At 36.8% G+C, this 14,234-nt stretch overlaps 1 protein-coding gene across 1 annotated transcript in view; it reads right to left on the bottom strand.

Moving 5' to 3' along the window:
- NUP188 (nucleoporin 188) overlaps positions 1-14,234 on the bottom strand; it is a 42,497-nt gene that overhangs the window by 28,099 nt on the left and 164 nt on the right. The window contains exons 2-8 of the mRNA XM_031677639.2: positions 7,048-7,102; positions 6,001-6,074; positions 3,314-3,398; positions 2,659-2,739; positions 2,132-2,176; positions 1,289-1,381; positions 1,030-1,149 (exon numbers count right to left, since the gene is read on the bottom strand). Of these exons, the coding sequence (XP_031533499.1) occupies positions 1,030-1,149; positions 1,289-1,381; positions 2,132-2,176; positions 2,659-2,739; positions 3,314-3,398; positions 6,001-6,074; positions 7,048-7,102 (553 nt within the window). The remainder of the gene's footprint in view (positions 1-1,029; positions 1,150-1,288; positions 1,382-2,131; positions 2,177-2,658; positions 2,740-3,313; positions 3,399-6,000; positions 6,075-7,047; positions 7,103-14,234) is intronic.

The raw sequence follows: 14,234 nt of genomic DNA, 5'->3' as shown, positions 1-14,234 counted from the left end.
CTGGTAGAAGGAATGACATGGAGATACAGTTTGATTTTTCTCCAGATGGCTACCCAGTAGTTCTAACACCATGAACTGACTAACCCAACATTTCCCCACTGACCCGAAATGCCATCTTTATCATACACTAACTCCTGATCAGCATTTGGTATGCAGCTAGACTTCCTATTCTGTGCTGTTCATCAGTCTGTTTATTCATGTACCAATGCCATGCTTTAAATTACTGTAGTCTTATCAATTAATAAAGCTAATTTTCCTTTTTCAAAAGCTTCCTGGCTACTCTTATTTATTTCTTCAAACCAGTTTTGTCTATTTCTAAAATAAAAGACAAAAGAAATACTTGTTAGTATTTTTTCTAGGGTCACACTAGATTTATAGATTAAAATAAGAAGTACTGACACTTTTATGGTACTGAGTCTCTCTATTCAAGAATGTGGCTTGTCTTTCCATTTGGTTATGACGTCTTTTTACAGTTTTAGCATTTTAAAGTTCCCTTCATTTAGATTTTGGATTGCCGTAAGCTTATTCCTGAGAAATTTATGTTTCTGATGCTGTTGTAAGTGGGCCCTTTTCTTCTATTAAATATTTTAAATAGCTACTGTCTGTATTTTTCTTGAATTGTTTTAATAAACATGTATTATTTTCAAAACAAAAAGGTCATGCTCTAATCTAAATGCAGATTGGTTTAAGACTCATATAAAACAATTAAACTAGTATCACACATTTAATAGATAATGATAACAAACAAGGTAAAATCTTAGATTTAGAGTTCCATTAATCACTGAGAACGTATTAGGTAAGAACAAAAAGTAAATTAACTGGATAGACAAAGTCAAAGGGAAAGGTCCAAATTAAGTACTATTAGTTAAAGTCAATGTTTTGATCCATATGACATGTTAAAACTTTTCTAAAGAATAATAATTTATATATAAAAGTTTTAAGTTAGTAAGTGAATGAATAATTTAACCTGTAGCTCTATGAGTAAGGATATATAATTCTGAGTTACAGAAGGGTCCAATAACCACATACCATGAGGTTTCCATGTGTCTCCCATGTTGGTGCTTCAGTTTTATAAAGCTCTTCAAACTGCTGTCTATATTTTGTAACTAGCTCCTTCTCCAATTTATCAACACAGTCTGCATATTCAACCTTAAAAAAAAAATCCGAAACACAGTAACTTATACCTAAAGAAAAGGTAGATATTTAAAAGAACACAAATATAAATAAATTATTTAAAATGGTTGAAATTTACAGGGTAAAGAGAACCAAGAGGACTAAATGGGCTTACCCTATAGGGGTGTCTTTCATCTTGGAAATAAGTGAGAAGGTGTAAGACACAACGAAGAATACAGGTTCTTTCTTCATAGTAATAATCTGCAATCTGGGAAGAACCCAAAGATTCAAAATCAGTTACCTCTGCACAGAAGATATTCAATTTTAAATTTACTGATAAAGAGATCACTTAAAGGTGTGGATGGAAAAGTCTGATCTATATAAGCAATCATAGAAATGAAGACACAGTGTTTGGCCTCAAGAAAGCAAAAGACCTTCAGGAACTAGGATTCAAGTAAAATACTACAAGAGAAAATGAATTATTTAATAATATAAACAAGTTTTCTAGCATGATTTCTCAGTTGGGAATTGAAGTAACACACAGTGCTACAAACTGATATCCTAAATATATGAAAGCAAATACAAAAATGCCACTAGTATATGTCCTAATTGCTTGCAACTGATGTACTTAGTTCTCACTAAGTACCAAACAGGAAACTACTTCATACGACACGATCAAATTCCATGATCCTAAGTGAGAAGGTTACTTCGAAGGTTGGAGAGAGATAAAGAAATAAAAAATACAAATTAATCCTATTGCATTTAGACCTAGAGAAAAAATATCCATGAACCAGTTCTCACCCCCAGTTGCTGAAGAATCTCTTTTGAAAAAAGATTTCAGTTGGGTCCAGCAGATAAAAGCCTCTTGTTTCACAAATGAGTTAATAAGAAGCTTCTTCATTAAGACCTCAATTCTTACTCAACAAAAAAGTCAAAGGCAGCAATGCTCAGGAGAACAAGGTCAAGAAGCTGTTGTCCAATTTTACATCAAAGAATGGAAATGGTGACTAGTACTGACCTTCAGGATTAAGGCCTGGCTCTGCCTCTCATCTTGCAGTACCGTCTGAAGAAAAAGAGAACAGTCAAGAAGCCATCTTATAAGCAAAATCAATTAGTGAAGAAAAGGTAAACATCTTCACCGTACCCTTCAAGATTATGATTGCCCATTCATTTCTGGATACATTTTTCGCCTAAATATATCCAACTGTGTGCTTAAATCCCAGCTCCCCTCCTCTGGTCTCAATTTCTCAAATGTAAAATGAGGGGCTGGATAGGCAAGATGTTGTCTCAGGTTCTTTTCAGCTCTGATATCCTGAGGTTCTATGATTAACATGTCAATCTTTGACCTCTCCACCCCTCCAAGTCTGAGGACAGACCTCAGCTTAAGCAGATGTGTTTTTTTTTTAAGTCTTACAAAGCCTTTCCTGAGAACAGCTGTATGATTACCCATCTGTTGCAGAGAACTGGTACCAAAACCCTAAATTATCTAAAACCAACAAAGAAAAGGATAAAGCCAGGAGAAGGGAGTTGGATACAGCTACAGACCTTTAGTAAGTCCCGAGTACCTCTGTAATCCTCTTGAAGGTAACACTGGAGTAACTGCACACTCTGTTCTTCATCAAGACCCTGAAAACAGAAGTCATAAGGGAGGGAGCAGCCACCTCAGCTTAGAAACCACACATAGCATGTAAAGCAATCTAAAGATTTGTCCTCTGGAATGAACGAAGAGCTTGAATTAAAAAAAAAAATTCTTTTGGATTCCATACAACGTAACAATTTTAACCCAAACAGGAGAAAAAAGGAGTAGCCACTGATATATAATTTACATGCCAACTGAATTTACATGTCAGAAACAACTGTGCTTATTCACCAAGCACATTAATAAAACAACAGGCATGATCTGGGTTTCCAAAAATTAAAAGGAAACAGCTACATAAATAGATACAACCTAGTCAACTTAAAGAACACCGTAAGTATGCTGAAGAAAACTCTGTATGTATGTAGTAAACGGGTCAGGCAACTTGACTTGTGGCTTTTACCAAGAAGAGCTACAACTTGGACATTTCTGAAACACAATATGCTCAATTTATCTCCCAAACTGAAATAAACCAAATTTTCATTAATAATCACTAACAATAAAACCATGCATATCCATTCATCCTGCAGGTAATAAACTGAGCAAGTGTTAATTTTTACTCACCAAAAACTTGCTGATTCTTAAACCCAGTTCCTTCAGCGGTGAAGCTACATCTTTACTAGCTTTCACTCTTTCAGCTGAATTTGGACTATGAAAAGAACAGTGAATCACTTCCTCATTCTCATTGATCCTCTAGGGGTTTAAAATAAAAATACTTAAAGATATTTTTACTACAGACCTTTTTCTGTCCTTTAAGTGCCTATAAAATACATACACACACACAAGTTCATCTCTACAGACTTTTTAACACAAAACTATTTATGTCTAAGTAATAAATATAGTATATGTCTGTTACAAACTACAGTTATAACTATATTATTTGTAGATATATTGAATTACATTCATTATTTTTGATCCTTACAACTATCTTGGAAGGTAAACATTACTATGCCCATTTTACAAATGAAATTAACAACACTTAGAAAGAATAAATAACTTACCAAAAATCCCACAGCTAACAAGTTTAAGTGAAATTTAAAACCAGATCTGTTAGTGTATATACATATATTACCTAGCTCTGCCCACTGGGAAAGCCTAAATGTTACGATATCCCAGTAGCAGGGAGTACACCCAGCATCTAGATCTTGATTTCTAACATCATTCTCTAATAAAAGGTACCAGAATTCCTTGGAGAAATGGCTGATGCTAGAGCTGAGGTGGGGAAAATACTAGATGAGCCTGGAGCATCCTGTAATGCCAGGAAGTAAGAAAATGCTCAGAAAACAAAAGGATAGCAGCCTATCAAAAAGACACAGAAGCCAACCTGAAAGAACTCCCACTGGCCAAAGCTGGAACAAGGTATAAACAAAGCATAAAATAAATGAGACCATAATGATCTAAATAAAGGAATGAATAAATAAATAAATATATAAATAAATGGGAAAGAAAGCAAAAAAATCTTTCTATAGAAGAAGTCTCAGTAATAGACATAGATGCTACCTGCCAGAGAAGGTAGAGTTTAATTCCACTACATCCCTAAACTGAAAAGTAGGCTATACTTAGTGACTCACTTTCAAAAAACAGAGTAGGGAAAAGGAAAAAATTTACTTTACAGAGGAGAAACTTGGCAAATGCTGCTCTACCCAAGTGAGCAAGGTTATAAAGTCACCAGTGATTTCATATGGATAATATGTACCCTCTGCTCTGATGTGATAAGAACGGCACTTCATTTTTGCGTATTCTTTCCAAAAACCCACAACCTCAATCTAATAATGAAAAAAAAAAAATCAGATGATTCCAAATTGAGGGCATTCTACTACAAAATAATTGACCAGTCTTCTTCAACACTGTTTAAGGTCATGAAAATCAAGGAAAGACTGAGATACTGTAACAGCTAAGAGCTAAGGAGACATGATAATTAAATGTAAATGTTACCCTGGGTTGAATTCTGGAACAGAAAGAGGACATTAAAAAGAATTTTCTTTAATTAAAAAAAAATTAAATTTAAATTAAGCCTGCAGTTTAAAAAAAAAAATCTGTCAGACTTTAAATCCCAAGCTACTATAAAAAGAAATTTTATCTTAAAAAAAAACAAACTCATGCCACTAATGCCCATTCTATGAACTAAAGCATGTTGTTGTTGGGTTTTTTTTTTAAGAGAGACTTTCATATTTTACAGAAAATCCACAACACAAAGGCTACTATAAGGTCAAACAGTAAGTTTTGAAAGAGGCAACACAGAATGATGATTAAGAACATAGACACTAGAGTAAAACTGCTAGGTTTGAATCCTGGTTCTACCACTTACTAGCTGTGTGACCTTGGGCAACTTACTTAACCTCTTTGTGCCTCAGTTTCCCCATTTGTAAAATGGAAACAACAATAATAAAAGTGTCCAAATGTGGTAATACAGTGATTATCTTCCTTTTAAAGTCCCTGTATTTTAAATACATGGTGAAGTATTTACACATAAAATAAGTATCTGGGAGTTACTTCAAAATAATTATGGGGGAAGAGTTACTAGATGATCAAAAAAAGAAAGTTCTTCACTAATCTAAGAGAATGAAGATGGAGGGGAAGATGCAATAAAATTAACAGATGTTCAGTAGTAGAAGGGAAATGAGAGCAGCCTGGGAACTACGATACACAGTAGAATGAGATCTGGACTAGGAATTAAGATACAAGAGTCTCATTCTACAAGATGTATTCTCTTCTTTTTAAACCACTTTGTATTTTATTATTGTTGTTTTCCACTGCCCAACAAAAAAATCTATATATTCAAACAAAGAATAAAAACAGTACCTATCTCAAAGTGTTGTTGTGAGGATTAAATAATTTACGGTAAGTCTAGTGCTTAGAACAGCAGCTGGTACCTAGTGAACGACACGTTAAGTGTCAGCTGCTGTTACCACTGTTCACTGCTATATCCTAGCTTTTGGTCTGACAGTTTCTCACACAAACGTGACAGTCTGAAATAAATATTAGGAACATCAGTTGAGTATTTAACAAGTCCTCATCCCCAGATGCTAGAGTTATATAATGGATTCAACAACACTGTATTTTTAGAAGGGATCTCCTTTTCCTTCAACAGGTAGAAAAAATGTGCCCTACTCTTTTTCACTGGTAACCAAACTGTATACTCTCTGATCAACCTAACCCAGCAATATCATGAAATCCTACACAAGGATGGTTTCGTCTATGCCAGGTTCCTCAGGGGAATTACTCAAACGAGACCCGTGGAATAGCCATACCTGGGAGGTTTATAGTAAGAAAGCCCTTCTAACAGACGCTGCCAATGTTTATTCAGCTCTGCCTCAATCTGATTCTGAAAAAGAATAAGGAAATTATACAAATGCAATTTTAATCAGATTCCAGGATCACACTGAAGATTACATATTCCTTCGAGTCGTTTTAATATGTATTTTCCTCACAGTTGAAATAATTTTGAATATAGAATTGTGTAGCCTCCTTTTCTTTGTTTAACATTCTAACATAATGACTTAACCTTATTATGAAAATTTTGATAAATATCCTTTCTAGTGGTTGCATAATATTTTATCAAGTGGCTAGATCAAAATTCATTTACCATTCCTCTAAAGTTGATACACTTAAGCTGGCTGTAATTCTCTATTTACATGAATAATACTACGGTAGAGAGCTTTGTACACAATATTCTTTCAGGATTTCTTTAAAGATATATTTCTGGAAGTGGAATTATCAAATGAAGGCATATCAAAAAAATGTTAAGACTCTAAAAAAGTGTAACATTCATTATGTTAATTACAGTAACAATAGTAATAACTGAACGTCATCTTAACACTTTACCCTCACAGGGTCAGAACACCCAGGGACCAACATGAAGAACTGTCCTCTATTGATTAGATACTTGGAAATGTCCTAGAAATCTCAGCCTCTGTGACTTAAGCAGCTAGCTAAATAGAAAAGGAAGAAAAGGCAAGCAAAGTATGAAACAGAGAAAAGGGCTGAGAATCTTCCTCAGCCTGGGGTAGTAAAATGGTATTTGCACCCCTATCCTCAGCAGTCAGTCAAGTAGCACTGGCATCTTTTCAGAAAAGAAATCACTAAGGACCAAAGAAAAGTGGAGATTTAGAAAACTTCAGCTACACTATAAGATACACTGTATTTCAGCTGGGAAGAGTGGGAAATGCATAATGACTATAAAGTTTTAGGAATAAAAAACATGTTTACCTCCTACTTCAAAGAGAAGGCAGGGGGTTTTTTGGGAATATAAGCTACACAAAGAACCACAGAATCCATTCAAGAACACCACCACTTACCAGTTCTCTCAGAGCTGACCTTCCCAGCAGAATTGTCCACAGTTCTCTACTGCTCCTGAAAAATGACAGAAAACAGGTAATTTTGCTCTTTTAGGAAAAAAAAGCATATTATAGAATAAACAAAACACAATAATTAATGAATTACAGTACATCTTTTATGCTTAGAAGACACCTCAATTTAGTATTTCTATCTCCTCCCATCTAACTAAAATGTAGCAACCAATAAGGAACAAGAATCTAGAAAAAGACTAATTTATTTCATTTCTGGGAAATTTTCTAAATACATGACAAAATGCACTTTCTTTTTCTTTTCTGTCTTTTTTTTATTTAAAAAATTTTTTTCATAATGCACTTTCTTCATCAAGTAAAGTCTAACAGTCACGATGAATGGCACTACATTCATTCATTTATTAATAAATTCCCAGTAGGTGCCACATGCAGCGCTAGACACATGAGATTAAAAAACACACATAAGATGTAGTCCCTGCCCCCAATAAGCTCTTCAGATATACTCACAGTCATGTGCTAACTCCAGTTCCTTCCCTCATTCATGCCTTTGGAATTTCAGGAAACATGTTTTGTGTTTTTTTCAAGTCCAGAATTAAACTTTAAAATGTAACCGTTAAGAAAGTCTCCCAAGAAATGGTTATAAAAAGTATACTAAGCCCTAGAATAGTAACCTGAAATAATTAACACTGCCTAGAAAGCCTATCTGCAGAGAGAAGATGAAAAGGTCCTAGTGAAATATACTAGACAGTTAACAACAAAAAAGCAAGCTATATTAACTATTAGGATAAACTGAAAAATCTTTCCCCCATTAAGACAGTAACACAAAGCACTAGCCCTATCTAAAAATGGTCTTTCAGGTTATCCCATACTCTTGGATTGGAAGAGTTAATATTGTTAAATGGCCATACAACCCAAAGCAATCTACAGATTTAATATGATCCCTATCAAATCACCTATGACATTTTTCACAGAACTAGAACAAAAAAACCCTAAAATTTATATGGAACCACAAAAGACCCAGAATCGCCAAAGGAATTCTGAGGAAAAAGCACAAACCTGGAGACATAACCCTCTCAGGCTTCAGACAATACTACAAAGTTACAGTAAACAAAACAGCATGGTATTGGCCAAAAAAAAAAAAAAAGAGTAGATAAATGGAACAGAATAGAGAGCCCAGAAATAAACCTACACACCTACAGTCAATTAATGTTTGACAAAGGAGGCAATAATATACAACGGAGAAAAGACAATCACTTCAGCAAGTGGTGTTGAGAAAGCTGGACAGCCACATGTAAATCAACAAAGTTAGAACATTCCCTCACACCATACACGAAAATAAATTCAAAATGGCTTTAAGACTTAAATATGAGACATGATACAATAAAACTCATAGAAGAGAGCACAGGCAAAACATTCTCTGACATAAATCATCATAATGTTTTCTTAGGTCAGTCTCCCAAGGCAATAGAAATAAAAGTAAAAATAAACAAATGGGACCTAATCAAACTTATGAGCTTTTGCATAGCAAAGGAAACCAGAAACAAAACAAAAAGACAACCTATAGACTGGGAGAAAATATTTGCAAATGATGTGATCAACAAGAGATTAATTTCCAAAATACACAAACAGCTCATACAACTCAGAAACAAAACAAACAAACAAACAAAAAAACAAATGACCCAATCAAAAAATGGCAGAAGACCTAAACAGACACTTCTCCAAAGAATACCAATGGCCAATAGGCACATGAAAAGATGTTCAATATGGGTAACTATCAGAGAAATGCAAATCAAAACTACAATGAGATTTCACCTCACACCTATCAGGATGGCCATCATTAAAAAGTCCACAAACAATAAATACTAGAGAGGGTGTTGAGAAAAGGGAACCCTCCTACATTGCTGGTGGGAATGTAAAACAGTGCAGCCACTACAGAAAACCCTATGGAGGTTCCATAAAGAACTAAAAATAGATTTACCATATGATTCAGCAAATCCCACTGCTGGGTATATATCTGGAGAAAACCCTAACTTGAAAAGATACATGCACCACAATGTTCACAGCAGCACTACTTACAATAAGCAAGACATGGAAGTAACCTAAATGCCCATCAATAGATGAATGGATAAAAAAAAAAGATGTGGTATATACCGACAATGGGATACTACTCAGCCATAAGAAAGAATGAAATCATACCATTTGCAGCAACATGGATGGGCCTAGATATTATCACACTAAGTGAAGTGAGTCAGAAAGAGAAAGATAAACATATGACATCACTTACATGTGGAATCTACAATATGATATAAATGAATTTATTTACAAAACAGAAACAGACTCACAGATACAGAAAACAAATTTACATTACCAAATGGGAAAGGGGATAGGGGAGGAGTAAATTAGGAGTCTGGGATTAGCAGATACAAACTATCATATATAAAATAGACAAACAAGACAAGCACGGGGAACTATATTCAATATCCTGTAATAAACCATAATGGAAAAAAATATGAAAAAGAATATATATTACATACATACACATATAACTGAATTACTTCGCTGCACATCAGAAACTAATACATTGTAAATCAACTATACTTCAATGAAAAATAAACATTTTTTTAAAATGGTCTTCCAGAATTTTCCCATCAAAAGAGGATTAAGCCCATGCCTAAAAATCATAAATCTCTTTCCTAAGGGTTAATGCTTTTAAGAAAACTTCATTTCTTCTGAATCAATAGTCACCAACTCCCACAACTGCACTGTGGAATCACTTATCATTTTTCTGACAACAAGAGAGCATTCACTATTCAAAAATTACAAGATCAGATCCAGTTAATGAAATAAGTAAGTCCCTTTGTACTGGCAATGTATATTAAAAGACATGAATAAACCAAGCCCTAAGAAATTAAAGACAAAGGCAAGCTCACAATTTAAAGAAATTTACAGTAAATTTTGAAAGAATGCCTTTGGTAAAGAGAATAATTAACATCTAATGTATTTGTTTGATAAATCTGAATTAGCAAAAAATAAAGGAAGGCCTTTATTTTAAATGGCATATATTTTTACTTTACTGAGGATAGCTTCTGGTTCGTACAAAACACACTGGATACCTATTATATAACACACAGCTAATAATGGGGCTAACAGTACATCACAATTAATGGAGAGAAATTTATCATTAATTGAAGGCTTTTGCATGCCTGAGCTAAATTACTTTTTTTTTAATCACTCTTTCTTGATATTACACCTTCCAATTTCAAAAGCTTGCCCCATCAATAAGCTTTAATGTATCTGCATTTGCTTTCAGAAATTCAATCTCTAACTAGCCAGGTAGCAGCGATTCTCAGGAGACTGAAAATACCAATACCAGTTCTCAAGGACCAGCTGCCAAGATCCAGAATTCCTTGTTTCCTCAAATTTGAGCTGTGGGCATTTGCTACACCAAAATTCGTACAGTTAAAAAAAAAAAGTCCTTAGAAGAGTGTTTCTCAAAATGCAGTTGATCCTCAAACCAAACATAGCAAAATCAGCTATAAACAACATACCAACAGTGTAGAATCCTGGTCATCACCCAGAGCTACTCATTCTCAGAGGCTGGGCGTTGGGTATGGGAAATCTACATTTTAAAATAAGTACCCAAATGAAGCCCTAAATTACCACTGCTCTAGGGCATCAATTAGTCTCAGAGGAGCAGGTAAAAGGCTTGGTCAGTGCAGACCCTCCTTGCCTTCTATGTTTGATACATTTAGTGGCACTTTTTTGGGGGGGCGATGGGGGGTTGGGGAGAAAAAGACGCTGTTACTAAACAATATTAAAGATAGATCAGTGCCCTAAAGTGAAGCAGTAACTTTTACTACTCAAAAGAAAAAAGAATTAGTTATTTCTTTAGGAACTCATCCTCATTCACAAAGCCATGTCATATTACGGTCTTTTTGTTATAAGTTATCAAAATAATAATGTTTATTAAAAATGAGTGTGATAAGATTAGCCAACATTTATTGAGCAGTTATGTAAGACGCTGTGCTAAATCAGTCCTTAATGCTTTGTCTTACTGAATATTTCAATTTACCAATGAGGCAAAGACTGTTATTGCCTCCATTATTGCATTAGGAACCTAAGGTTTCAGAGTGGTTAAGTAACTTACCTAAGACCACAAAGCTAATTTATAATGGAGCCAGAGCTTGAATCCAGGTTTGCATGACTCCAGGATTTGATCATTACATTACACTGCTTCAGGGTGCACCCAAGAATAAATGGAAAATAACCTTTAAAAATTGTTAAAATTTTTTTTTAAAAAGTTGCACCCAAGAATTGACACTGTAAGTAGGCAAGGACTGAGGTTAAGCTTTCAGTCTTACAACGGTAGATCATATCCCAACACAAAGAGGCTCAAAAAATACATGCTGATGGGCAAATATTAAAGAATAAGAATGATATGAGTCCCTTTTAGACCTGCAATCTAGGTGGAACACAAAAACTAAAAAACAAATATATGCAGAAGTGCCAAGAGAAGGTAGAATAAAGGAGAAAATGGTAGTTTATCAGGAAGGGAATCCTTGTGTAAATGAGTGTTAAACAGGTTCCTCAATGTCTACACATTTATGGTCTAGGAATAAAGGGGATACAAATAAATCTGAGATCTTCAGGGTGCTCACTAGTGTCGGGAATGACAAAGGACAGTAAACATACCTTACACAATCAGCAAAGAGTAGAAAGTACCAAAGGGCCTGATCCTAACAAAAGAATAGAACCATACAGGACAGAAAAAAGTCAGAGAAGAGAGAGATCACTGGGACGTGATCCAGGAATCGATGAAGGACTTCACCTCAAATTGAGACCTGAGGTTTGAGCAGCTGATTCTCAAGACACAGCAGACATGGCTGGAATTGTGATGTCCAACTCAAGACTCGGGGTAACATCTTTCACACATATTTTCAAGAAATGATGTAAGTGCTAGTGTCTCCCATTTATCTGCACAATACATAACTTGAACTAAGTGTTTTGGGGAGAAACTAAGGCACAGAGATTGAATAATTTTCCTCAAAGGTGAAGATTAAAAAAAAAATTACTGACTTCCAGTCCAATGTTCTAGCAGACAACAAGGAACTCCATTCCTAAAAGAGCTGATGTTAATGGAAACTGGAAATTATCTTCCTTAGAGAGATCCATGTGGTTGGAAACCTTTGGATAAAAGCTACCAGGAGGTCAGAAATAATTGTCTCTACAATTGAGTCCTTTTGATACAAAGCCTGAGACACAGCCAACCAACTCTGCTATAGTTCTTCTGAGAAACACAGTTAGAATATTTCACATGGAAATCATGAATAAAAGAGGCCACTGCCCATGGATGCTGTGAATCCAGATGAGGCACACCTCTCTAGTGAGAACTGAGATTTAAGCTAAGCAGCAAGTTTTTCAAACCACAGTTGTTATCAAGCACATATTAACTGAAGAACACAACAGATACCCCCCAAAATGCCAATATTCAACCTTTCTGCCAAACCTTCAGTGAGTTTCCCAAAACCCTGAGTTAAGTATTATTGCATTTTTGACTAGTGCCAACTCATATTTTGTCTTTTTTTCCCCCTTAGTGCCAATCCATATTAACATACACTTTCCTATATGTTTCAGAGCCACCTCAATACCACTCTGAAAAAGACTCACATTTGGAGAAACAGACTCAAATGATAAAGTGATCTGCCTGTTGTCATCTGCAAATCAGCAGGCACCAGGGAAAGTTTTCTCTTAGTCCAAACCTCTAGGCAGTTCAAACAGAAGGCTACTGTTCAGTATAATCTCAATCGTTACAACGTGCCTTCCAGCACAAAAAGAAAGAAAAGAAAGAAAGCAAACTCCTAAAATAGTCTATGAGCAAAGCAGAGCCTAGAACTCCAAGTGCCATTTCTTCCATCTCCAGGTATGAGTTTGGTAGTTTCCCCAGGATGAAGAAAGAATCTTTCAGGCAAATTAGTAGTTTTCTTTCCCTTGTCCTCTTTCATTAAAGAACGTCTTACCCCCTGCAGGAGCGGAACTTTATCAGAGTTCCGCAATGACTATAAGATAAGCCTAAGAAAAGGAGGGCACAGTGGCCACAATGCTGCTCCATATAAGAGCTAACATGAAACAGCAGAGGAGGAAAAGCAAACTGGTCCTCACAAGCTTCGGAAGTAGTTCAATGGAAATGCCAAAGCAGAAAATCTCACTTGAGCAGAGAGGTGAAGGCAAGTGGTATCAGAGAACACGGACGATACCTGTAATAAATACTGACTGAGAGCCTGTTATGTGCTCTTGTGGGTGCTGAGGCTACAGTACTGAACAAAACAAAAAAGTGGGGAAACACTGCTGGCACAGGGAACAAGTGACAGGGACGGGGAGGCAGGAGGGTGGTAGGGAAAAGGGACGACACTTGGAGCTTTTAAATGAACGATGGAGTGCATGGTGATCTGGTTTAAGCTTCGGAGTCGGACACACTTCTGGGTGAATCCTCACTTTACCCCTCAGCCAGGTCTGAGTTGGGTTGGTGAGTCATCTGTACAATTCAAGGTGCCTCACGGAGGGAGTTGTGGGAGTCAATGAGATAACACAGGAAAGAAAGCGCGTCGCCAGTGTCTGGCGCCAGTACGCACTGTCGAAGTAAGAACTGTCTCTTTCTTTCTAATATTTTATCTTCCCGTCCCCAATGCCCAGTACCGTACCCAGAATGTCGGCTAACGAAATCAGCGCGTGAAAAAATGAATAGATGGATGAATGAAAGGCTGAGCGGCGAAAAAGAGGGCAGAAATTGCCGGGAGGTGGCTCGGCGACGCCCGAAACAGGCCTCCCAACGAGAGCACATGGGGGAACCTGGGGAGCGCTGCCGGACTCGGCACCGGAGGCTGCAGCGGGGACGCGGTGGGGGCTTCCCCGGGCGACCGCGAGGCGCCCCGTCGCGCCTCGAGGGAGCGTCACGCCGGACAGGAAGCGCGGGGTGGGAGTGGGGGGGCGCGGGGGGACGCCCCGAGGGGAGAGGGGAGGAAAGGAAAGGGACTGGGTGAAGAGACGCGAGGCCGGCGCCGAGAGAAGGGGTGAGGCACCGTCCCCCTCCTCGGACAAGTCGCCTCAGATCTCCGCGCGCGGGGACCGTTTGGACGTAACTGCCTCCTGTCCCGGCGCCTGTCCATCTAGCCGGCCTTCGC

This window comes from Vicugna pacos, chromosome 4 (genome assembly GCF_048564905.1).
Source record: "Vicugna pacos chromosome 4, VicPac4, whole genome shotgun sequence".
Classification (NCBI taxonomy): Eukaryota; Metazoa; Chordata; class Mammalia; order Artiodactyla; family Camelidae; genus Vicugna; species Vicugna pacos.
The sequence above is the reverse complement of the archived record's forward strand: the minus strand, read 5'-3'. Positions and strand labels throughout refer to the sequence as shown.